General features: G+C 46.7%; 1 protein-coding gene across 5 annotated transcripts in view; it reads right to left on the bottom strand.

Moving 5' to 3' along the window:
• FANCD2 (FA complementation group D2) overlaps positions 1-26,682 on the bottom strand; it is a 183,552-nt gene that overhangs the window by 98,866 nt on the left and 58,004 nt on the right. For all 5 annotated transcript variants that reach the window (XM_084633083.1, XM_084633084.1, XM_084633080.1 and 2 more), the window contains exons 20-28: positions 20,763-20,823; positions 20,092-20,217; positions 13,029-13,102; positions 12,778-12,924; positions 11,558-11,658; positions 11,068-11,183; positions 10,240-10,348; positions 8,337-8,438; positions 2,397-2,509 (exon numbers count right to left, since the gene is read on the bottom strand). In XM_084633083.1, the coding sequence (XP_084489209.1) occupies positions 2,397-2,509; positions 8,337-8,438; positions 10,240-10,348; positions 11,068-11,183; positions 11,558-11,658; positions 12,778-12,924; positions 13,029-13,102; positions 20,092-20,217; positions 20,763-20,823 (949 nt within the window). The remainder of the gene's footprint in view (positions 1-2,396; positions 2,510-8,336; positions 8,439-10,239; positions 10,349-11,067; positions 11,184-11,557; positions 11,659-12,777; positions 12,925-13,028; positions 13,103-20,091; positions 20,218-20,762; positions 20,824-26,682) is intronic.

The raw sequence follows: 26,682 nt of genomic DNA, 5'->3' as shown, positions 1-26,682 counted from the left end.
GTGAAAGCATCACCACTTTGGACTGAATAAAGCACTAGAAAATTTGCTAAAGAGACCAATACTACCTTCACCCCAGGAAGGTTGAAAAGATGATCTAAGAGAGTTTTGACATCTCCAGATTCCATGAATCTATGGTAAGAGCAAAACTCACAGTGCACTCGATGAAAGACGATATTGTGTGACAAGTGATGTGAAAGAGCAGGAAGACTGTTTAGGAAATGATCAGGTCTTAGGTATCAGTGTCAGACTCGAATGAACACTACTGGACATCCTATGTATCAAACAAGAAAATTTCACTCTTCAATGCTGGAATATCTTCCACCAGAACCTGAGGCATCCGAATTTGAGGCCAGACACTCTCTTTCATTAATCAAAGAGATCTGATCTTAACAATAACTAGTCTAAAAGGTAAAAAGGCACTTATCTAGCTAAGGATCTTAGAATCATAGAATATCAGGGTTGGAAGGGACCTCAGGAGGTCACCTAGTCCAAACCCCTGCTCAAAGCAGGACCATTCCCCAACTAAATCATACCAGCCAGGGCTTTGTCAAGCCTGACCTTAAAAACCTCTAAGGAAGAAGATTCCACCACCTCCCTAGGTAACCCATTCCAGTGCTTCACCACCCTCCTAGGGAAAAAGTTTTTCCTAATATCCAACCTAAACCTCCCAAACTGCAATTTGAGACCATTACTCCTTGTTCTGTCATCTGCCACCACTGAGAACAGTCTAGAGCCATCCTCTTTGGAACCCCCTTTCAGGTAGTTGAAAGCAGCTATCAAATCCCCCCTCATTCTTCTCTTCCACAGACTAAATAATCCCAGTTCCCTCAGCCTCTCCTCATAAATCATGTGCTCCAGACCCCTAATCATTTTTGTTGCCCTCCGCTAGACTCTTTCCAATTTTTCCACATCCTTCTTGTAGTGTGGGGCCCAAAACTGGACACAGTACTCCAAATGAGGCCTCACCAATGCCGAATAGAGGGGAATGATCATGTCCCTTGATCTGCTGGTAATGCTCCTACTTATACAGCCCAAAATGCCGTTAGCCTTCTTGGCAACAAGGGCACGCTGTTGACTCATATCCAGCTTCTCATCCACTGTAACCCATCAGTCCTTTTCTGCCCAACTGCTGCCTAGCCACTCAATCCCTAGTCTGTAGCAGTGCATGGGATTCTTCTGTCCTAAGTGCGGGACTCTGCACTTGTCCTTGTTGAACCTCATCAGATTTCTTTTTGGCTCAATCCTCTAATTTGTCTAGGGCCCTCCATATCCTATCCCTACCCTCCAGCGTATCTACCACTCCTCCCAGTTTAGTGTCATTTGCAAACTTGCTGAGGGTGCAGTACACGCCATCCTCCAGATCATTTATGAAGATATTGAACAAAACCAGCCCCAAGACTGACCCTTTGGGCACTCCGCTTGATACCGGCTGCCAACTAGACATGGAGTCATTGATCACTACCCGTTGAGCCCGACAATCTAGCCAGCTTTCTATCCACCTTTTCGTCCATTCATCCAGCCCATACTTCTTTAACTTGCTGGCAAGAATACTGTGGGAGACCATATCAAAAGCTTTGCTAAAGTCAAGGAATAACACGTCCACTGCTTTCCCCTCATCCAAAGAGCCAGTTATCTTGTTATAGAAGTTGATTAGGTTAGTCTGGCATGACTTGCCCTTGATGAATCATGCTGACTGTTCCTGATCACTTTCCTCTCCTCTAAGTGCTTCAGAATTGATTCCTTGAGGATGTGCTCCATGATTTTTCCAGGGACTGAGGTGAGGCTGACTGGCCTGTAGTTCCCCAGATTCTCCTTCTTCCCTTTTTTAAAGATGGGCACTACATTAGCCTTTTTCCAGTCATCCAGGACCTCCCTCGTATGCAGTACATCTGGCCCCATGGACTTGTGCTTGTCCAGCTTTTCTAAATAGTCCTGAACCATTTCTTTCTCCACAGAGGGCTGGTCACCTCCTCCCCATGCTGTGCAGCCTAGTACAGTAGTCTGGAAGCTGACCTTGTTCATGAAGACAGAGGTAAAAAAAGCATTGAGTACATTAGAAATCCAAAGAGGTTCACGTTCTTTTGCTGCTGTGGTTGGAAGGAATTTAGGTGGCAACAGCCATGCAACCTTCGATAGCCACACCTTTAGAATCTGCTCAAACACTACCAGAAAGTTCCACTGTCTCAGCTACACTGGTCAGTGCATCACAAGACCAGAAATATGCAGAGGACACTCAAACAAGAACCGACTTTCCAAGCTCAGATGTGAGGATCATGTCAGAAAGCAGCACTGAGCTCTTGAACTGAGATTTCTATCACTGTTAAGAGTCCCTCTCCTCGCTTTCTGTTTTACTCACCCCTTTCTTATCCCCCACAAGCCCCTTTTACCAATAGTACCTTCTCTAGCTGGGTGGTCTCAGCTTCGGACTGATTTCCCTCAGGATTCTCCTCCATTTGTGAGTGGTCTGCGGAGGAGTCTTTGCTGCCTTCAGATTTTTGTTTTTTTCCTCCTAGAAGAGAAACAGTTTTACAAACATAGCCCATGCCAAACCTGAGCCTCTGCGAGAGGTCAGCCAGGCTACTGATAGGGGAATGCTCATGCTGTAATCTAGTCAGATTTAGGAATGCAGCTGACAAAGCACAACATAAAGACTATATTGGAGATAGCCAGGGTCACAGCCTGAAATTGCAGGGCCCAGGACATTTGGGGTCCCTTCCCCAAACACTCTTTTTTCTTTTTCTTTTTTTCTTAAACTAGTTTACTTAATTGGGCCCCATGTTTTTACTATTATCTACATATATTATAATGCAGTGCTATAAATCAATAGAAATGCCCTCACCTAGAATACTGGGTTCAGGACTAGTCACCCTATCTGCAGAAGGAGAAAGCGTTCAGAGAAAGGTGATGAGAATAATTAGAAGCTTAGTAAAATTCTCATCTGCACAGAAACTGAAAAGATTGGGACTGTCACCTTAGAGAGGTCAAGATAAAAGTATTTTATGTTTTTACAGTGCCTAGCACAATGGAGTCCTGGTCCATGACTAGAGCTCCTACGTGCTATGGTAATACAAATAATAATAATAAGTTCATACAATAATGCATGGTTGTGACATGCTATACCTCAAAGTAGCATCCTGTAACCCCCATATTCATGATTGGTATATGGTTGTGATATTTCAAACAAAGTGTGCCTTGCAAGTCGTCATATGAAAGCTCATGATCTGCTGAAAACCACTGTTCTGTCAAAATATGTATATTGTTAGTGTGTATAAGATTTGCTATATGGTTGGTATTAAACTATGTTGTGAGTTTGGGAAATGCCCACTGCTAGCTCTCCAGTGACTAAAGGGTGGTAACCCATACCCAGGCGGGCGTTAAATGACCATTGATCAATAGGGGAATTGTAAACAAGGTATTTACAATTCTGTAAAAGACAGTTGTGTAAGCATCACACAATAAGAATTGCTCAACTCTATGACTCAGTTGCATAAGCACCACACAATGGGAGATTGCTCAACTCTGTGACTCAGCAAGGCCAACCAGGACATGTCTGGGACATGAATTGAGAGTATAAAATAAGGGACAGTGGCATGGCACCATGATTCCACCTCTCTCCTGCCCCACCTACACTGAAGGCAATAAGAATGCCAGGAAGACAAAGACTTTGAACTGAGGAGACTGTCCCAAGCAGAGAAGGAAATTCAGCCTGTGTATTAAGAACTGTAACCTGCCTCCAACATCCAGTCAGGTTAGAAAAGCTGTTTGATTCAAATCTTGCTTAGTCTATAAGTTTAGGATTTAGAATGCGTGTTTACTTTTTATTTTCATAGGTAAATATCTCTGACCTTTATGCCCATCACTTAAAAGCTCTCTTTCTGTAGTTAATAAATTTATTTTAATGTTTTATTCTTACCAGTGGGTTTGTCTAAAGTGCCTGGGGAACCTGCTCAGGTTACAAAGGCTGGTGCATGTCCACTATCCTTTGACGAAGTGGCGAACTAATTAATGAGCTTGTACTGTTCAAGAAAAGGTCTTGAGGAGTGTAAGATGGTACATTCCTGGGGTGTAAGGCTGGGAATATTTGCTGGTGTTTCCCTGTGTATAGTTCATGAGTACCTTGGAGAACATTCGTGCAAGATAACAGCGCCTGGAAGGATTTGCTGTTTGTCACTGGCAAACCATTGTGAGAGAAAACCCAGGCTGGAGAGTAAGGGGAGCACAGCAGTCCCACAATTTCATGTTGTACCCAAGGGATCCCATCACAATGGTCTAGAGAGGTTAGATGGAAAGCTTCTATTCTCCCTGTTTCTTACCACAAAAAGAAGGGGACATTCAGTGAAATCAAAAAGGAGCAAATTGAAAACTAACAAAAGAAAATAGTTTTTCACATAATGTTTGATGTGGACTCTGTGATGCTGTATGGAATATGGGAGACACTTTATGATATTGTTGATACCAATATTATAAAATTGCAAGGAATCCGACAGATATGCCACGTACGGTATCTGTGAAAATGTTATGATTTGCCAAATATAATGATCTTGTTTATATATTTGTATCACCTTTATATTGTGACAGGTTTCAGAGTAGCAGCCGTGTTAGTCTGTATTAGCAAAAAGAAAAGGAGTACTTGTGGCACCTTAGAGACTAACAAATTTATTTGAGCATAATTTATTTGACAATTTTGTTAGTCTCTAAGGTGCCACAAGTACTCCTTTTCTTTTTATATTGTGAGTTCATAGAATCATAGAATATCAGGGTTGGAAGGGACCCCAGAAGGTCATCTAGTCCAACCCCCTGCTCAAAGCAGGACCAATTCCCAGTTAAATCATCCCAGCCAGGGCTTTGTCAAGCCTGACTTTAAAAACCTCTAAGGAAGGAGATTCTACCACCTCCCTAGGTAACGCATTCCAGTGTTTCACCACCCTCTTAGTGAAAAAGTTTTTCCTAATATCCAATCTAAACCTTCCCCACTGCAACTTGAAACCATTACTCCTCGTTCTGTCATCTGCTACCATTGAGAACAGTCTAGAGCCATCCTCTTTGGAACCCCCTTTCAGGTAGTTGAAAGCAGCTATCAAATCCCCCCTCATTCTTCTCTTCTGCAGGCTAAACAATCCCAGCTCCCTCAGCCTCTCCTCATAACTCATGTGTTCCAGTCCCCTAATCATTTTTGTTGCCCTTCGCTGGACTCTCTCCAATTTATCCACATCTTTCTTGAAGTGTGGGGCCCAAAACTGGACACAGTACTCCAGATGAGGCCTCACCAATGTCGAATAGAGGGGAACGATCACGTCCCTCGATCTGCTGGCTATGCCCCTACTTATACAGCCCAAAATGCCATTGGCCTTCTTGGCAACAAGGGCACACTGCTGACTCATATCTAGCTTCTCGTCCACTGTCACCCCTAGGTCCTTTTCCGCAGAACTGCTGCCTAGCCATTCGGTCCCTAGTCTGTAGCGGTGCATTGGGATCTTCCGTCCTAAGTGCAGGACCCTGCACTTATCCTTATTGAACCTCATCAGATTTCTTTTGGCCCAATCCTCCAATTTGTCTAGGTCTTTATGTATCCTATCCCTCCCCTCCAGCGTATCTACCACTCCTCCCAGTTTAGTATCATCCGCAAATTTGCTGAGAGTGCAATCCACACCATCCTCCAGATCATTTATGAAGATATTGAACAAAACCGGCCCCAGGACCGACCCTTGGGGTACTCCACTTGATACCGGCTGCCAACTAGATATGGAGCCATTGATCACTAAACCATTTATAATCACTAAACCAGTGTGACCATTTATGATCACTAAACCAGTTATAGATATGTATGATATATCTGTGTTTCAAAGCTTATGCTGTGTTTCTGGGTGACACCCCCAGACAGGTTGGCATCACGACTTAACCTGTTTGATGGCCCATCAAGGGTCTTCAGCTATATAATGAACCCATTGAAAAAGCCAGGGGCTACACTTTAGGAGTCAGCAAGTCATGTAGGGGCATGCCTATGGGCAGAACTCTAAGGCTTTTCAATGCCATGTGCTGTGAAGCTTGTGTTTGGGACACAGGAAGTACAAGCCGCATGATAAAGGATATAAAAAGGCAGCTGCATCATCTCCTTTTTGTCTTCATTCCTGCTTTTAACCTTTGGAGTAACTTTTCTAAAAACTCAAGCTCTCAACAAAGGACTGAATGACCCATCCAAGCTGTGGATGTGTTCCAGAGGGACTTTCAAGCCAGCAAACTCACCAATACTGCTAAGAACCTGATACATACTGAGACTTCAAAGTCCATATATCTGACCACTTCACCATTTAACAACTCTCTTCTTGTTCTTTCTTTTTTTCTTTATAATAATCTTTAGTTTTAGACACCAAAGGATTGGTTAGCAACATGGTATTTTGGGTAAGATCCAAACTAATATTGACCTGGTAACATGGCTAGCCCTTTGGTGTCAGAAGAACATTTTGTATATGTGAGCAGAGTTTTTAAATAACTTCTCGCTGTACTGGACCTAGGTGCTGACTGAGGGCCAGAGAACTGGAATGCAATAAAGGCAGTAGTGTGATTTCTATTTTTTGCTTCTCAACAACCAGTGGGGGGGATCAGAAGCACAGTTTATGACTGTTGGTGATTTTGACTTCAGTATTAACCACCACTTTGGGAGTGTCTGCTCTTCCTTTTGCAGTCTTCCCTGAACTTGGCATTTTCAGTAAGGACTACCCCAGGCACACAGAGGCACATATTCCTTGTTCGAGGATGTCAGTGTGGATAAGATGAAACATTTCTCTGGGTAACAAGAAGATCCAGAATTATAAAGAGAGGCTACCTAGCAGTAACGTCTTCTTCAAGAGTTGCCTCTACATTTACACGTGTGGGATATGGCACCCCCTAATGTCGAGCTACAGAAATTCACTAAAAAGCTTTGTCCATTAGGGAGTTCATGAGTATTCTTGCGTGAAGATGATGTCATCACCTACTCTGTATCAGGGAGCGGATCTCTCCAATGGCTTTAGTTCTTTCTCCTTAGACCAGAGTCCTAATGTTGTATAGAACTCTGAGGTAGAGAGGCAGTTAGGTAGGTACTCTGAATGCACAGAGGTGACTTCAAAGGCCTCTGTGCATTCCCATTTATGGGAGATTGGCAAGCAGTGCTCCATCAGGAGGAAGGCGGGTGAGGAGTTCTAGTTAGATACAGACTGCAGCACCACTCTCACAAACTGGATGTGCAAAGATAAAGGTGTGCGTGGAACTCCAAGTTGCTGCTTTACAAATCTCGCACAGGGGAATGTGCCTAAGGTGTGCTACTGAAACCACTACTGTGGCTCTGGTGAGGTGTGTCTTCAAGCCAGGAGGTACTGGCTTTCTGGCTAAGGTGTAACAATGCCCTATACAGCTCTTAATCCACTGAGAAAAGTTTGTTTATTAATAGGTTCCCCCTTTAAATCTCTCCCCACTAGCAACAACCAAATCCATAAGAAAATCACCAAATCCATAAGAAAATAAAATAGATTATTTCTCACTTTCAGATGACATTGTAAATAAGAAAAACTAGTTTGTTTACATTTACGGGAGATAATGCTGCTGGCTTCTTAGTGATTGGCTGAATAAGAAGTAGGACTGAGTAGACTTGTAGACTCTAAAGTTTTACATAGTTTTGGTTTTGAGTGCAGTTATGTAATAAAAAAAAACTACATTTGTAAGTTGCACTTTCACGATAAAGAGATTGCATTATGATACTTGTATGAGGTGAATTGAAAAATACTATTTCTTTTATCATTTTTGCAGTGCAAATATATGTAATAAAAATAATAATATAAAGTGAGCACTGTACACTTTATATTCCGTATTGTAATTGAAATCAATACATTTGAAAATGAAGAAAAACATCCAAAAATAGTTAATAAATTTCAATTGGTATTCTATTTTTAACAGTGAGATTAAAACTGCGATTAATTGCAATCACATTTTTTAATCACAATTAATTTTTCTGAGTTAATCGTGTGAGTTAACTGGAATTAATCTACAGCCCTAGTAAATATTATACAATAAGTTTTGGAAAGATATAAACCCCAGGGCTTAAACAGACCTCTAACTACTGGGAATTAAGAGGAAACTTCCCCTGGAGGCAGGTTATCCCATAACCACCTACTGCAGCATTTCTTGCACCTTCCTCTGAAGCATCTGGTGCTGGCCACTGTCAGAGAACAGATACTGGGCTGTACAGACCCTGGATCTGATCTCTGTTTCTAAGGTTGCACTAATGTGGCTACAGCTGTGCAATTCCGCTGAATCCTTGACTGCAAACTGTGTGCATAAGTATTTTGAGGAATTTTCTCTACCTGTTTTCTTCTTTTTAACTAGACCAACAGCATTGACAGTTGGTGCTGCTTCCAGGGCTTCACAGTCAAAAATAGCTGGGGGAAGTACATAGCCAGGGCTTGCTGAAAGAGTCAGAAGACAGTAAGTCAGTGAGTTCAGTTCTTCACATAAACAATAAAATATGAGCAAGCTAGACTTCCATGGGAAATGCCCCCACTGATCCTGGTCACCTCCTCCTCTACTCCTATGCTTAATGCCTTAAGTTACCTTTGATCCCTCCATAGTGTCTGGAAGGTAGAGCACCATCAAGGTTGCTCTAACTTATGTCCTGGGGGAAATGGCTCTCTTTCTGCCATGTGCCAAATAAGAATGACCAGGACCCAGTGCTCTCTGGCCTCACCTCCTGTATGCCCTTACACTGGGGGCTGATAGGGAGGCCAGCACAGAACCATTCCTGCAACTCTAGGCCAGCCAGGGAACAAACACTCTTACTTCAGGTTTCAGAGTAACAGCCGTGTTAGTCTGTATTCACAAAAAGAAAAGGAGTACTTGTGGCACCTTAGAGACTAACCAATTTATTTGAGCATAAGCTTTCGTGAGCTACAGCTCACTTCATCGGATGCATCCGATGAAGTGAGCTGTAGCTCACGAAAGCTTATGCTCAAATAAATTGGTTAGTCTCTAAGGTGCCACAAGTACTTCTTTTCTTTTTACTCTTATTTCAGGGTATTCCCCTGGGGCCATTGCTGCCCTCTTTATGTTGCTGCAGCAGTTTAAAGGGCTAGAGCTTGCTTACTACTTCCAGACCTCAGTTTATCCAAAGATTTAAAAATGGGGCTTATAATTAGGGCCCTACCAAATTCACGGCCATTAAAAACACATCACGGACCATGAAATATAGTCTTTCATGTGTTTTTACCCCCTATTATACAGATTTCACAGGGGAGACTAGCATTTCTCAAATTGGGGGTCCTGACCCAAAAGGGAGATGCAGGGGAGTCGCAAGGTTATTTTGGGGGGTGGGGGGAGTCACAGTATTGCCATCTTTACTTCTGCACAGCCTTCAGAGCTGGGAGGCTGGAAAGCAGTGGCTATTGGTCTGGCACCCAGCTCTGAAGGCAGCGCCCTGCCAGCAGCAGCACAGAAGTAAGGGTAGCAATACCATACCATACCAGCTCTGAAGGCAGACATGGGATGGTATTGTCACCCTTACTTCTAGGCTGCTGCATTCAGAGCTGGACAGCCAGAGAGTGGTGGCTGCTGACTGAGGACCCAGCTCTGCAAGCAGCCTCCTAGAAGTAAGGGTGGCAATACCATACCATGTCATCCTTACTTCTGTGCTGCTGCTGTTGGTGGCGGCTCTGCCTTCAGAGCTGGACTCCCGGTCAGCAGCCACCGCGCTCCAGCTGCCCAGCTCTGAAGGCAGAGCCGCCACCAGCAGCAGCACAGAAGTCAGTGTAGCAGTACCGCAACTTCCACTACAAAAACCTTGTGACACACACCCCAGCCCAAGTCTTTTTTGGGTTAGGACCCCTACAATTACAACACTGTGAAATTTCAGATTTAAATAGCTGAAATCATGACATTTACAATTTTAAAAATCCTATGACTGTGAAATTGACCAAAATGGACCATGAATTTGGTAGGGTCCTACTTATAATGCACATTTGTTACAACCAGATCTACTCTGGTGAGACATTGTCTCTTCATGATACGGCTATTAATTAGCTTACTAGAGTGTCTGTCACTTTCTACCAGATTCCATCAACATTTGCTGATGGCTGTTGGGAATAGTGTAGGAGAAGTTCAAATGAAGACGTAATTCAGAGAATAACTATACAAGGCATTTAGCCATGCAGAGTGGTCCCCTTCCAAGGGCAAATTCTCACTTAGACTCTGGATCCTGTATTCTGCATAGCTCACCTGCTAAGCACTTTCCTAGCATGTTCTGTAGCTCGGTGATGTTCTGTAATCGAGTCAAAACTTTCCCTTTCATCTCAAGGTCCTGTTGCTTACAGAAGGCATTCACGACCTATAGATACAAATCATACTCATTAGCAACAAAAGGGGCACTATTCAGTAATTAATTTCTCCTGCCTGACTAACATCTACTTGTCCCGAACATCTGGGTGACACCATTCACACAGGCAGTTTATATCTCTGAATCCCGGCTGCACAGAAAAACCCATCTCTTCAGAATTCCATCAGAAAAAAACTATCAGAGCAGCAATGCCCATGTCTCTCTCATAATTGCTACACAGAAGCAGCTACTGGACATCCTTTTAGACATGTTTACAAAGAGGGACTGGTGAACATATTAATTAGGGGAGAGGAATTAACACATGATGCGTTTGTCTATCCCAAAGACTGAGACAAGTGACAGCCAGGAAGCCATCCACCAGGAAGGGACATGAATTGTAAACAGCACTCCCTGTGAAGCCACTTACAGCTGGTCTTCACTACAGAATCCCTGAAATCTGAAAGAGAGTGCCTAGGGACATGGGGGTCTGTGCCCAATCCAACTGGGGGGCGAGCAGGGAAGAGATGAAGGGATCTGTGCCCACCCAACTGCCCTCCCCTGCATTTGAGGGGCAAGACAGGTCCATGGGGGCCTGGACCTGCCAACTCCCCCATTGCACAGGTGACATGTTACAAGCCTGTTAGAAGGTGATTACAATACAAAATTCTGTAGCACAGTAAGATATGAAGTGAGCAGTGGAAGGCCTAGCCTCTTTCTGCAGTTCCACTCACCTCACGGAACCAATTGAGGGCATTGAACAAGAGCGAGCACAGGAATTCCCTTTCCTGCTTGGCTAAGGAGCCCAGCTTCCCTTCTATCTCCAAGTCAGTCAGGTATAGGGGACAGCCTGTAACAGAGCAGGAACAGGGCTACTTGAACTCTGCTTGCCGGGCTCAGTTACCATGACATCCATCTCTGGCACTCTCACTCACATGGCTTCCCTTTGTGTGGAGAATGCTTTATTCCCATTGCATGCACTGTACCAACCACCACACTGAGCACTTTTGAACTCAACCTCCCACCAGAGGAAACCGAGCCCAGCCAGCCACCTCCCTCAGGTCAGAGAGCAGCCCACCATGTCCGGAGGGGTGCGGGTAACACAACACCTCAATCTCTCCTGTACCAGTCCTGGAGACCCTGCCATGACTGCAGAGATTGTTGGCAGAACTAGGGCAGGGAGAAGGGCTCAGACAGGTACAGCTCAATGGCTATTCCCTATACCTAGCAAGGCATCGATCTCCTCCATGCTCCCATTGTGTTGTTCTGTCGTGTAAAGCCTCAGCAATCGGAAAGAGGGACACAGACACTCTGGAGACACTATCCTGGGAAAAGAAGAGATAGGCTGTTTTCTGCACTCTACTACTCAGCAGGGGAACCTCAAGAAAGAAAAATATTTCCTGTCCCTCTGAAGCCACTGCCCATTTGTAATATTCTGCCCCTGCCAGTCTGCAGGGAAGAAAAGCACCATGGTTAACTTTTCTCCCTCAGTTTTGCTTCTAAAGAGTAAAGTCCTTGATCTCAAATGATTAGGGTAAAGTTCCACAGGTAGAAAAGAAGCTGTACTTGAACCGATCAGATTAGACCAGACCAGGGTCCATTTAATCCAGTGTCTGGGCAATACCAAATGAGTCAGAAGAAGGTGTGAGAAGCTGTGAAGTGAGCAATTGTGAAGGAGAAATTTCCTCCCAATTCCCTCAGTAACTGGTTGCTTTTGCCCTGAGGGAGGAGGGCTCATGTACCTCCTAAAAGTGTTTTTCACACTAACTCTGGATTTTCTTGTCATTCATGTCAAAATGTCAAATTCTCTTTTGAACCCAAAAAGTTTCTGGCCTCAATGAGCTCTTGTGGCAGTAAGTTCCAATGCTGAATATATGTTGGTAAAAATTAATTCCTTTTAGAGTATTAACTTTGCTACCTTTCTGTTTCAGTGGATGTCTTGTTCTTGTGTAAGGAGAAGGAATAAAAAAGGAGCACTCAATTATATACGTCAATCACACTTCCTCCAGCTTTTCTCTAAACTAAATCTATCTATGGTACTTAATATCAACCCCATTTCTACAGTATCATAATCTTTGATATATTTATTATTACAACATCTCCAGGAGGCAGGGAAATGCTATTTTCCCCATTGTACAAATGGGGAACTGAGGCAAAGGGAGACTAAGCAACTTGTCAAACATAGCACAGGGAGTCTGTGGCAGGCTAGCACGCAAACCACTATATCATCCTGCCCCTCCCACACCACAGAGCTCCAGACATCTTCATTTGCAAGAAATGGACAAGAATACAGGCTCCTGCCTAACTTTTCTGTCTAGTCATTTGATAGGCACTTAGGGAGGCAGAACTGTGACCAGAATTTATAGTGCATGGCCCTAAGAGGAAAGAACATCACTGCAATTTATTGGACAGTGAAATGATTTTAAAAGGAAGGCATCACTTACTTTTTACCCTGGTTCCTAGTTGCCATTTCACCAACACTCTTGCCAAGCCAGTTCTGTGACAGCAGTGGCAATAGGTTGATAACAATTGTTCCCTGACTCTCATCTTCATCCAGGTTATACAAGGACTTCACTGGGAACAGGTGAACACTGCAGAGAAACCAGTTGTCAGTTGCAGTCAGCATCATGTTAGCAAATTTAGCTATTGACAATAAATATTATTAGCATTAACACTTAGCACTTCTCCAGCATACCCATCAACTACAGGAGTGAGATCTACCACAAAGTCATTGGAAAAGTCCTCCACCACACTCTTCCCAATCCACTCCTGGAAGAAAGAGAACCACAGCTTAGCACAGGGGTTAGTGAAAGATGATCCCAAACAAGAGGGACAACAGATACAAAGGAGAGCAGAACCAAACTAAAGAATCCTGGAGAGATCAGAGCAGGGTGCAAGGAGCCATGGAGCCTGGGAAAGGGAAAGGAAATGAAAGCTGAGACACAAAACTGGGATTTTGCTAAGCAGCTGCAGCGAACATCTGCTCTACTTACTACTCTCTTAATATGCATTCTGCATGCAACCACGCCTTCTAGTTGCAGCAGGGGAGCCATGGGACTGGGACAGGTGGCATCCATGAGAAGGTCTTTGACTGAAGACCTGACCCACAGTATGCCAAACGCTTCAAAGGGCTGGTATTGTATGTCATGCAAACTGGATTCCATGCACTTTACACGTTTAAATCATCAGCGATGGCTGAGGGAGAGATAGAAATTAATGGGATTGGATAGGGGTAGGGGGAGAGAGTTGTCCAACAGTTTGTGGGGAGTAGGAAAGCTCCAAGAAATTACACATAGGAAACACCTGAATAAATGCCTAAGGGTATGTCTACACTACGAAATTAGGTCGAATTTATAGAAGTCGGTTTTGTAGAAAGCGTTTTTATACAGTCGATTGTGTGTGTTCCCACACAAATGCCCTAAGTGCATGAAGTCGGCGGACTGTGTCCACAGTACCGAGGCAACCATCGACTTTCGGAGCATTGCACTGTGGGTAGCTATTCCACAGTTCCCGCAGTCTCCACCACCCATTTGAATTCTGGGTAGAAATCCCAGTGCCTGATGGGGCTAAAACATTGTTGCGGGTGGGTTCTGGGTACATATCGTCAGGCCCCCCCTTCCCTCCCTCCCTGAAAGCAAGGGCAGACAATCGTTTTGCATCTTTTTTTCTTTAGTTACCTGTGCAGACGCCATACCATGGCAAGCATGGAGCCCACTCAGCTAACCGTCACCGTATGTCTCCTGGTTGCTGGCAGACGTGGTACTGCATTGCTATACAGCAACAGTTTATTGCCTTTTGGCAGCAGACAGTGCAATATGACTGGTAGCCGTCGTCGACGTAGTCCAGGGTGCTCTTTTAACCGACCTCGATGAGGTCAGGGGCGCCTGGGCAAACATGGGAGTGATTCAGCCAAGTTATTTCCCTTGTTTCGTCTCGTGGCGATTCAGTCCCGCACTGTCTTTTAATCTGCAGCCAGCGGAAGACGATGGCCAGCAGTCATACTGCACCGTCTTCTGCCAAGCACCCAGGAGATGACGATGGCTAGCGGTCGTACTGCACAGTCTGCTGCCAGCAAGATGTATACAGACAGATGAAGTGGCTCAAAACAAGAAATAGACCAGATTTGTTTTGTATTCATTTTCTCCTCCCTCCCTCCGTGATATCAACGGCCTGCTAAACCCAGTTTTGAGTTCTATCCTTGAGGGGGCCATTCTGTTTCTCGCAAAGCCACCCCCTTTGTTGATTTTAATTCCCTGTAAGCCAACCCTGTAAGCCATGTCGTCAGTCGCCACTCCCTCCGTCAGAGCAACGGCAGACAATCGTTCCGCGCCTTTTTTCTGTGCAGACGCCATACCACGGCAAGCATGGAGCCCACTCAGATCACTTTGGCAATTAGGAGCACATTAAACACCACACGCATTATCCAGCCGTATATGCAGTACCACAACCTGGCAAAGCGAAACCGGGCAAGTAGGCGATGTCAGCACAGTGACGAGAGTGATGAGGACATGGACACAGACTTCTCTCAAAAACACGGGCCCTGGCAATGTGGGCATCCTGGTGCTAATGGGGCAGGTTCATGCGGTGGAACGTCGATTCTGGGCTCAGGAAACAAGCACAGACTGGTGGGACCGCATAGTGTTGCGGGTCTGGGACGATTCCCAGTGGCTGTGAAACTTTCGCATGCGTAAGGGCATTTTCATGGAACTTTGTGACTTGCTTTCCCCTGCCCTGAGGCGCAAGAATACCAAGATAAGAGCAGCCCTCACAGTTGAGAAGCGAGTGGCAATAGCCCTGTGGAAGCTTGCAACGCCAGACAGCTACCGGTCAGTCAGTAATCAATTTGGAGTGGAGTGGGGGGCTGCTGTGAGGCAAGTAGCCAACGCAATCAAAGATCTGCTGATATCAAGGGTAGTGACCCTGGGAAATGTGCAGGTCATAGTGGATGGCTTTGCTGCAATGGGATTCCCTAACCGTGGTGGGGCCATAGACGGAACCCATATCCCTATCTTGGCATCGGAGCACCAAGCCAGCGAGTACATAAACTGCAAGAGGTACTTTTCAATAGTGCTGCAAGCACTGGTGGATCACAAGGGACCATCATCAACTTGGGATGGCCGGGAAAGGTACATGACACTCACATCTTCAGGAACTCTGGTCTGTTTCAACAGCTGCAGGAAGGGACCTTATTCCCAGACCAGAAAATAACCTTTGGGGATGTTGAAATGCCTATAGTTATCCTTGGGGACCCAGCCTACCCCTTAATGCCATGGCTCATGAAGCCATACACAGGCAGCCTGGACAGTAGTCAGGAGCTGTTCAACTACAGGCTGAGCAAGTGCAGAATGGTGGTAGAATGTGCATTTGGACATTTAAAAGCGCGCTGGTGCAGTTTACTGACTCAGTTAGACCTCAGCAAAACCAATATTCCCACTGTTATTACTGCTTGCTGTGTGCTCCACAATATCTGTGAGAGTAAGGGGGAGACGTTTATGGCGGGGTGGGAGGTTGAGTAAAATCACCTGGCCACTGGTTACGCACAGCCAGACACCAGGGCTGTTAGGAGAGCACAGGAGGGCGCGGTGCGCATCAGAGAAGCTTTGAAAACCAGTTTCATGACTGGACAGGCCACGGTGTGAAAGTTCTGTTTGTTTCTCCTTGATGAAACTCCCCGCCCCTTGGTTCACTCTACTTCCCTGTAAGCTAACCACTCTCCCCTCCTCCCTTCGATCACCGCTTGCAGAGGCAATAAAATCATTGTTGCTCCACATTCATGCATTCTTTATTAATTCGTCACACAAATAGGGGGATAACTACCAAGGTAGCCCACGAGGGGTGGTGGAGGAGAGAAGCACCAGGAGGGGTGGTGGAGGAGGGAAGGACAAGGCCACACAGCACTTTAAAAGTTTAAAACTTTAAAACTTATTGAATGCCAGCCTTCTGTTGCTTGGGCAATCCTCTGGGGTGGAGTGGCTGGGTGGCCAGAGGGGCCCCCCCCCCCAGGTTCTTGGGCGTCTGGGTGAGGAAGCTATGAAACTTGGGGAGGAGGGCGGTTGGTTACACAGGGGCTGTGGTGGTGATTTTTGCTCCTGCTGCCTTTTCTGCAGCTCAGCCATACACTGGAGCATATTGGTTTGATCCTCCAGCAGCCTCAGCATTGAATCCTGCCTCCTCTCATCACACTGCCGCCACCTTTCAGCTTCAGCCCTCTCTTCAGCCTGCCACCTCTCCTCCCGGTCATTTTGTGCTTTCCTGCACTCTGACATCATCTGCCTCCACGCATTCGTCTGTGCTCTGTCAGTGTGGGAGGACTGCATGAGTTCAGAGAACATTTCATCGCGAATGCGCTTTTTTCGCCTTCTAATTTTTGCTAGCCTCTGGGAAGGAGAAGATCCTGTGATCCTTGAAACACATGCAGCTGGTGGAGAAAAAAAAAAAGGGACAGTGGTATTTAAAAAGACACATTTTATAGAACAATGGGTACACTCTTTCACGGTAAACCTTGCTGTTAACGTTACATACGTAGCACATGTGCTTTTGTTACAAGGTCGCATTTTGCCTCCTCCCACCACATGGCTAGCCCCTCATCCCTCCCCGCTCCCAACAGCGGGGAACATTTCTGTTCAGCCACAGGCAAACAGCCCAGCAGGAACGGGCTCCTCTGAATGTCCCCTTAAGAAAAGCACCCTATTTCAACCAGGTGACCATGAATGATATCACTCTTCTGAGGATAACACAGAGAGATAAAGAACGGATGTTGTTTGAACACCAGCAAACATACGCTGCAATGCTTTGTGCTGCAATGATTCCCGAGTACGTGTTACTGGCCTGGAGTGGTAAAGTGTCCTACCATGAAGGACGCAATAAGGCTGCCCTCCCCAGAAACCTTTTGCAAAGGCTTTGGGAGTACATCCAGGAGAGCCACGAATGTCAGGGCAAATTAATCATTAAACATGCTTGCTTTTAAATCATGTATAGTATTTTTAAAAGGTACACTCACCAGAGGTCCCTTCTCCACCTGGCGGGTCCGGGAGGCAGCCTTGGGTGGGTTAGGGGGTACTGGCTCCAGGTCCAGGGTGAGAAACAGTTCCTGGCTGTCGGGAAAACCAGTTTCTCCGCTTGCTTGCTGTGAGCTATCTACAACCTCATCATCATCATCTTCCTCGTCCCCAAAACCTGCTTCCGTGTTGCCTCCATCTCCATTGAACGAGTCAAACAACACGGCTGGGGTAGTGGTGGCTGAACCCCTAAAATGGCATGCAGCTCATCACTGAAGCGGCATGTTTGGGGCTCTGACCCGGAGCGGCCGTTCGCCTCTCTGGTTTTCTGGTAGGCTTGCCTGAGCTCCTTAAGTTTCACACGGCACTGCTTCGGGTCCCTGTTATGGCCTCTGTCCTTCATGCCCTGGGAGATTTTGACAAAGGTTTTGGCATTTCGAAAACTGGAACGGAGTTCTGATAGCACGGATTCTTCTCCCCACACAGTGATCAGATCCTGTACCTCCCGTTTGGTCCATGCTGGAGCTCTTTTGCGATTCTGGGACTCCATCATGGTCACCTCTGCTGATGAGCTCTGCATGGTCACCTGCAGCTTGCCACGCTGGCCAAACAGGAACTTGAAATTCAAAAGTTCGCAGGCCTTTTCCTGTCTACCTGGCCAGTTCATCTGAGTTGAGAGTGCTGTCCAGAGCGGTCACAATGGAGCACTCTGGGATAGCTCCCGGAGGCCAATACCATCTAATTGTGCCCACAGTACCCAAATTCGACCTGGCAAGGCTGATTTCAACGCTAATCCCCTTGTCGGGGGTGCAGTAAGAAAATCGATTTTAAAAGCCCTTTAAGTCGAAAAAAAGGGCTTCGTCGTGTGGACGGGTGCAGGGTTAAATTGATTTAACATTGCTAAATTCGACCTCAACTCCTAGTGTAGACTAAGGCTAAGATAGGGGTGGGGATCTTAATTGGTTTCCAGTATCTCTTTCTCCCTGGAAAGGGAAGAGCATCCTCTTCCCCCTGCATTTCATACACTTATGTGGCCCAGTGACCAGAGCATTGGACTGGGACTGAGGAGACTGGGTCCTATTACCAGATCTGCCATGTGACCTTGGGCCAATCACTACCCAGTCTGTGGCTCAGCTTCCCTAGCTCTAAAATGCTACTCACTGCCTTTGAAATGAAAAGTGCTATGAAACCACTAGGTATTATTGTGATTATTCTCCCATGTCCTTGATTCAGTTTGACTAAGCTACTGTGGAAGGGAAGGTCTCCGCCACATTCAAATATTTTAAGAAGATTATCGCACTATCCAGCTTCCCGGCCTGCTGCTGCCTGTTCCCCACCCCTTTACACAGACTTACATGCACCCAACACCCAGAGGTTATTCCAGAGCAGGGGGTTCTCAACCTTTTTATTTCTGAAGCTAATCCAACATGCTATAAAAAGCCCCGGGCTCTCTAGCAGTGGGGTTATCAGGCTGTGGCCACCCAAAGACAGATGGACACCTCCATTCAAGGGGTCCCCATTGACAGATTCTGTGCAGGATGATCGTTCCTCTCCCCAAGGCATGCTATGTTTGATGCAGAATTCTGGGTTACTTGGGGCCCCCAGCTCTCAGGCTGGCCACTCTGCTACCACTAATCACAACATTGGTTTGTTCTTCTTCCATCTCCCAACTACAGAGGCATTGTCTTCAATGGGGTAGGGGATGAAGGGGGAGAGTGGGTTGCTCAAGATAAAATCCCAGTGAAGACAAGGCAATGTGTAAACTTCAAATGAACTAGCAAGTTGAATTACAAACTAGGCTCCCCATAGTTTTACCTTGACCTGCTAACATGTGAGAACGCCTAACCATCTCATCTGGGCTAGGATTTTACCTAACATTAGCTGACTCAAGTTAAGAACACTTTTTCCTAATGAAGACACAGCCAGAGAGGCTTCAAAGCAGAACACAAGGTCACCTCTGCAACCCTAAGCCAATGGCACTAAATACTCTGGACTTTCTGCACTGGCTAATGAACTGTGATTGCTGTGGTCTTGGTACTTGCTTCCAAGAATCACAGCACAGCCAAGTTCCACCCTCCTCCCAATACCAGTCCTGCCTCCTGTGCCCCGACAGCACAAGACCACCCCCACAACAGCTCCCCCATGGTCTCACATTCCCCACCAGCCACCCTCCCAACCCCCAGTATGACCTACTGTCTTCCCCAGTAGGCACAGTAGAAAGGAAAGCAGGGTTTGAAAGGGCTCCCAAGTAAGGGGAAAGGCAGGGTCAATCGAGACTCTGCAGAAAGAAGTCCCAACTTGCTCCCCCACCAAGCAGCCCCATGCTGTTTCCTCCAAACCCTTGGACATTAGAGAGCCCTGCATGTTTAAAGGGATGCCATGTAAAAAAAAAAAGTTTTTAAAGTAGTTTCAGGTTCTACCCCTGCCCTTGATCCCCCCTGCTATGTCTGGTACATTTACAACCACATTTGTTATTTTTAAAAAGGTTTCTCTCTCCACCGTGGCTGTGTGAAAGGCATACACCAACAACAGACCACTCCAGGTATGTAAACAAAAAAGTAAACAAGCTGAAAGACTGGATTTTCCATCTAATCTCCGTCAGTTACAGGAATCCTAGGTGTCACCTGTAGCAATAGCAGGAACAACATTTTCAGACAGGCGTGTGATTCTTACACAGATGCTGTCCATAATGCCTGGTTAACCTGCATGTCACCGAGGAGTTAGTATAACTGACTGAATACAGACCACTCTGTAACATACCAGGATTTGCGAATCCAAATTCCCTTTCTGTTTCTCAATCAAGTTGGCAAGTTCATCGTAATACAGAGCCAAGGCCTCAGGACTTTGCTCACAGCAGTAGCTCACCAGATCGAGCAAGATGGAGAGCTGCAAAGAAGGACCAATGACAGGGGAATAATACATACCCTACCCACCAGCTTGATCAGAGACAGGCAGGATCCACAGCTCCCCCTTCTCCACCTCCCAAACTCTCCCACTGAGACACAACCCCCACAAAGCCCTGCCCAGCCCCTCTCACTGACATACAAACCCCACAAGCCTCTGCCTTTCTCCACCGACCTGACCCCTCGTATTACGTATTTGTGTTACAACAGTGACTAGCAGCCCCAGTCATGGGCTATGACCCCATTCTGCTAGGCACTGTTGAACTCCTCGGAGGAAAGTGGTTACAGACCAAGCACAGATTCTATACTCCCCTAAACGGCCTCTCATTCTGCTCTCTGCAGACACACAAAACTGTCTTACCCCATTCCCGGGCCCTGCACTGACACCAATATCCCATTCGCCCAGTGGGACCCTGACCTCTCCAGAGAGACAATCTCCTCTGCTTTTCACACCCCCTCCTGGCACAATCCCCTGGCAGTGCATGGATTCCAGTCTCCTTTCAGCACACACACTGTCCTGGCACTCACCTGTCTGCAGTGCTCTTCACTTTGCTGTGTTCTCTCCAATGAACACCTGTCTTCTTTACTTCTGAAATCAACAAACTCTTTTCACTGCACAGTATGCTACACAGCAAGATGCTCAAACCTGTTTACACTAAGATACAGGGCTCCCTGCCCTGGAGGAATTATTCATGGGAAAGATGGGCCTACCACAAGGGCAAACGCCTAACTTCCACTACTTAGGCCCAAGCATTTCTTCAATCAGGTTTTAAGTGTCAGCACAGACAGGGAATGGCAGAGAGTAATATGGAGATTCTTGGAGCATCGTTAAAAAGTGCTCTTGTTTCCAGTGTCAGGATTGTAGGCATAAGACTGTTGATTAACCTAAAGGATGGCTAGGGCTGCACTGTCTATGGAAAGTTCAGGTGAATCACTGAAGCACATAAGAACATAAGAACATAAGAACGGCCATACTGGGTCAGACCAAAGGTCCATCTAGCCCAGTATACTGTATTCTGACTGGCCAATGCCAGGTGTCCCAGAATAGGTAATCACCAAGTGATCCATCCCTTGTCACCCATTCCCAGCTTCTGTCAAACATCCCTGTCCATCCTGCCTAATAGCCATTGCACACACAATGCAGTACTTCAAAGGGGGTAAGAACTTCAATAGCAAAGAGAAACTTTACAGGAAGCCAATAGAACCTTTGTAAAGTAGAAGTGTTTTAATCTGCTCCGCAGATCCCCAATACACACTCCCCACCAACATGCCCTACCAGAATATCAAACCTACTTTACAGGGTCCTTTTCATTAGGTGCTCTAGAGACAGTGTTATGCAGAAGAGCACCTTTGAGAGCTGCTGTTGGGAAGTGTGCTAGCTCATGGGCCTGGACAGACAGCTAGACTGGGCTTTTCTCTCCATGTAACATAACAGTGAGAGCATTTTTTGAAGACAACCGAGTGAATTGTGTGATCCTGCATAACAACTTTATGCTGTGACCTCTGAGACCCTCTAGTGAGCCGTGGGGCTTTCAGTGGCTCTGAAAAATTACACAGGGAGTGTGCCAGATCATCTTAAATGGAACTCAAATAAAAAGCCATTTAAACTAACTCTGAAACCTCTTGTTCCAGGTATGATCCCTTAAAAGCCCCACTGGCTGTGCCCACTGTTCTGCATACTCAGCATATAGTGCTCACATCCCTGAACAAGAAATTCATAGATTATAAAGCCTGAAGGGACTATTGTGATCAGTCTGACCTGTCTGAATTAATTTTTATTTGAACTAGAACAAAACTTTTAGAAAAACGTCCAATCTTGATTTAAAAATTCCAAGTGATTGAGACTGCACCACAACCCTTGGTAAATGGTTCACCATTAGAAAGCTGCACTTATGTCCAGTCTGAATTTGTCTAGCTTCAACTTGCAGCCATTGGCACTTCTTACACCTTCTGTTAGACTTAAGAGCACTCTATTATCAAACTTCAGTTCCCCATGTAGGTATTATAAACTGTGATCAAGTCACCAATTAAAAAACGGTTACTCACCTTCTCGTAACTGTTGTTCTTCGAGATGTTTTGTTCATGTCCATTCCAATCAGGTGTGTGCATGCGCACATGCACGATGGCTGGAAGATTTTTCCCTTAGCAGCATCCGTCGGGTCAGCTTGGGCACCCCCTGGAGTCACGCCCTTATGACGCCTAATATATAGCCCTGCCAAACCGCCACCCCTTTAGTTCCTTCTTGCCGGCTACTCCAACAGAGGGGTAGGAGGGTGGGTATTGGAATGGACATGAACAACACATCTCGAAGAACAACAGTTACAAGAAGGTGAGTAACTGTTTTTTCTTCTTCGAGTGCTTGTTCATGTCGATTCCAATCAGGTGACTCCCAAGCAAAATTAGGAGGTGGGGTCGGAGCTATCCACTGACTGAAGTACTGCTCTACCAAAGACTGCATCATTTCTGGCCTGTCTAGTAATTGCATAGTGAGCAGCAAAAGTGTGTATCGATGGCCACATCGCCGCTCTGCAGATTTCCTGAGTGGGGACTTGGGCCAGGAAAGCTGTTGATGAAGCTTGCGCTCTTGTAGAGTGTGCCATTATCGGGGGCGCTGGGATCCCTGCTAGATTGTAGCACTTGGTAATGCAGGCCTGACAAGGTTCCTTCCCCACTCTGAACTCTAGAGTACAGATGTGGGGACCTGCATGAAAGATCCCCTAAGCTTATTCTTACCAGCTTAGGTTAAAAACTTCATCAAGGTACAAACTTTGTCTTGTCCTTGAACCCTATGCTGTCACCACCAAGTGTTTTAAACAAAGAACAGGGAAAGAGCCCACTTTGAGACATCTTCCCCCAAAACCTTAAATTACAAAAAGACACAAAAACAGGAATATACATTCCATCCAGCACAGCTTATTTTACCAGCCATTAAACAAAAGGAGCCCTAATGCATTTCTAGCTAGATTACTTACTAACTTAACAGGAGTTGTAAGGCTGCATTCCTGATCTGTTCCTGGCAAAAGCATCACACAGACAGACAGAACCCTTTATTTCCCCCTCCCTCCAGATTTGAAAGTATCTTGTCCCCACATTGGTCATTTTGGGTCAGGTGCCAGCGAGGTTACCGTAGCTTCTTAACCCTTTCCAGGTGAAAGGGTTTTGCCTCTGGCCAGGAGGGATTTTATAGCACTGTATACAGAAACGTGGTTATCCTTCCCTTTATATTTATGACAAGGCCATAATCCATGATGAAATGCACCGTATCGAAACACGCTGGCCCTTCAGTCTGTCCGTTACTGCGATGAAGAGCTGTACCGACTTCCTGAATGGTTTCGTCCTTTCTATGTAAAAGGCCAGTGCTCTGCGGACGTCGACAGTGTGGAGTCTCTGCTCCCTGCTACTCGCATGAGGCTTGGGGTAGAACACCGGGAGGAAAATGTCCTGGTTGATGTAGAACTGCAATACCACCTTCGGGAGGAAGGTCCGATGGGGTTTGAGCTGAACCTTGTCCTTAAAAAACATGGTGTAGGGCGGCTCGGACGTTACAGCCCTAAGCTCGGACACCCTCCAGGCTGAAGTTATCGCCACTAGGAACCCAACCTTGTAGAAGAGGTAGAGCAGGAAGCATGTTGTTAGAGGCTCAAAGGGATGCCCATGAGCCTAGAGAGGACCAAGTTAAGGCCCCAAGCAGGAACCGGTTGGAGAATGTGTGGGTACAACCTGTCAAGGCCCTTCAGGAAGTGACTGACCAGGAGTTAGCGAAAACCGAGCGGCCCTGTACCCCCGGGTTGAAAGCCGAGATAACAGCCAGGTATACTCTTATAGAAAACAAGGAGAGACCTTCCTGCTTTAGGTGGAAAAGATAATCCAAAATCTGGGGCACTGAGGCTAGCACCGGGGGAAAGTTATGCTGAGCTGACCAAACTGAAAATCTCTCCCACTTGGCCAGGTACGTGGCCCTAGAGGAGGGTTTCCTACTGCCCAAGAGAACCTGTCTGACTTGTTCTGAACAGGAGAGCTTGGACGGGTTCAGCCATGGAGCGTCCAGGCTGTGAGATGCAGCGACTGCAGGTTCAAGTGCTGGAGCCACCCATGATCCTGTGTGAGAAGGTCCGGGAAAAGCGGCAGGGTAATCGGGGCTCCCACTGACGTGTCTAGGAGAGACATGTACCAATGCTGGCGGGGCCAGGCTGGTGCTATGAGAATAACCCAAGCCCAGTCTCTGCAGATCTTGAGCAAGACCTTGTGGAGAGTGATATGGGTGGGAAGGCGTATAGAAGCGGACCCCCCCAATGGAGAAGGAACGCGTCCACTGTGGAGCCCGGACTACGATTCTGGAAGGAGCAGAACTGCTGACACTTCCTGTTGCGTCGCATGGTGAAGAGGTAGGTCAGAGGACAGCCCCACCTCTGGAAGAGCGACAATGTGATGTCCAGGTGACGTCCACTCACAGCTGTGAAAAAACCTGCTGAAGCTGTCCGCCAGCTCGTTCTGGACCCCAGAAGGTACGACACCTGTAGATCAACTGAGTGCTCTATACAAAAGTCTCATAACCTGAAGGCTTCCTGGCAGAGGGGAGAGGAGCATGAACCCCCGTTTGTTGATATAGACCATCGTGGTCGTATTGTCCGTCATGACCGATACACATCAACCTGCTAGATATGGGTGGAATGACTGACACACTAGGCAATATGAAGACAGAGATCTGACTGTGACCAGAGGCCCTGAGTCCTGTGGTCCCCCAAATGAGCCCCCCACCCCAAATCTGACGCACCTGTTATTAGCATCAGGGATGGTTGTGGGGCAGTGAAGGGGACTCCTGAGCACACCTGCTGAGCGTCCATCCACCAAAGGAGCGAGTCAAGGTCACGATCCTGTCCAAAGGGGCAGGTCTGTACACTGACGCAAGCCATGACTGAAGCGGCCGAAGCCTGAGTCTGGTGTGTCAAACCACATATTTACAGGCCAAGCAGTTTGAGACAATCTCTCACGGTGGTTGTGGGGAACTGCCTGAGTCCCTGGATCATGGCGTCGAGGGCCTGGAATGCTTTGGCTTGGGTTGAGTCCAGAACCGCCACTATGAACTCTATCCTCTGGAGAGGGGGACAGAGTCGATTTCGCCTCGTTGAGTAGGAGGCCCAGATTCTCAAAAGTGGCTCTGATGAATGCCACCTGAGCCCTGGATCGGCCTTTGATCAGCCAGTCGTCGAGGTATGGGAACACCTGTACCTGATGTTTCCACAGAAAGGCAGCAACAACTGCCATGCACTTGGTGAAGACTCGAGGTGCTGCTGACAGGCCGAAAGAGAGGACTCTAAATTGGTAATGGGAACCGCTGACCACAACCTGAGGTACTTTCTGTGGCTTTGCGCTATTGCTATGTGAAAATACGTGTCCTTCAAGTCGAAGGTGGCATACCAGTCTGCTGGATCCCATGAAGGGATAATAGAGGTCAAGGAGACCATGCGGAACCTGAGTTTCCTCACAAACTTGTTGAGGCCATGCAGGTCCAGGATAGGCCTTAGGCCGCCTTTGGCATTAGGAAATAGCGGGAATAGAAACCCTTGTCCCTGTGCTCCAGTGGAAACTCCTCCACAGCCCCTAGCGCTATGAGTGATTGAACCTCCTGAACGAGAAGTTGCTTGTGAGAAGGGTCCCTGAAGAGGGATGGGGAAGGGGGGAGGAAGGGCGGGAGGGCACAGAATTGGATGGAGTATCCCCTCTCTACTGTGCGAAGCACCCAACGGTCCGAAGTTGTATGGGACCATGCACGGTAGAAAGGGGATAGGGGAGGAAAAGGTAAGACAGCGTGAATCCAGTCTCTGGTCTGGTGCACCGTCCTCGACTGCACCTTCAAAATGCCGGTTTGGGCTGGCCTTGGTTAATGGAGGGATGTTGCCTTCTCCTACCGCTCCAGTTCCTCCTTCTAGAGCGGTCCTGGCAGTTCTGCTGTTGGAACCTTTGTAGAGGTTGTGGGTGGAAGGGTCTGCACTGTGTGGTGGGGGTATGCAAGCCCAAGGATCTGAGGGTGGCTCGGGAATCTTTTAGGCTGTGGAGCCATTTGTCCGTCTTCTCTGAAAACGGACTCACCCTCAAACGGGAGGTCCTGAATCGTTTGTTGGACTTAGTAGGGTAACCGAGACTTGCAACCAGGCCCCCTGTCACATAGCCATCCCTGTCGCCATGACTCTTGTGGCAGCATCTGCAGCGTTTAAGGCTGCCTGCAGTGAAGCGGAGAAGACCAATTTCCATTCTTCCACCAAGGCGGTGAATTCTGATCGAGAGTCCGAAGGGACGAGCTCCATGAACTTAGCCATGGAAGCACAGGTGTTATAAGAGTACCTGCTCACAATGGCCTGCCGGTTAGCAATACAGAATTGTAGACCACCAGTGGAGTAGATTTTCCTATCCACGAGGTCCAGTCATTTAGCGTCCCTATTCTTTGGGG

This window comes from Lepidochelys olivacea (assembly GCF_965140295.1).
Source record: "Lepidochelys olivacea isolate rLepOli2 genome assembly, chromosome: 7".
NCBI classification, from domain to species: domain Eukaryota; kingdom Metazoa; phylum Chordata; order Testudines; family Cheloniidae; genus Lepidochelys; species Lepidochelys olivacea.
The sequence above is the reverse complement of the archived record's forward strand: the minus strand, read 5'-3'. Positions and strand labels throughout refer to the sequence as shown.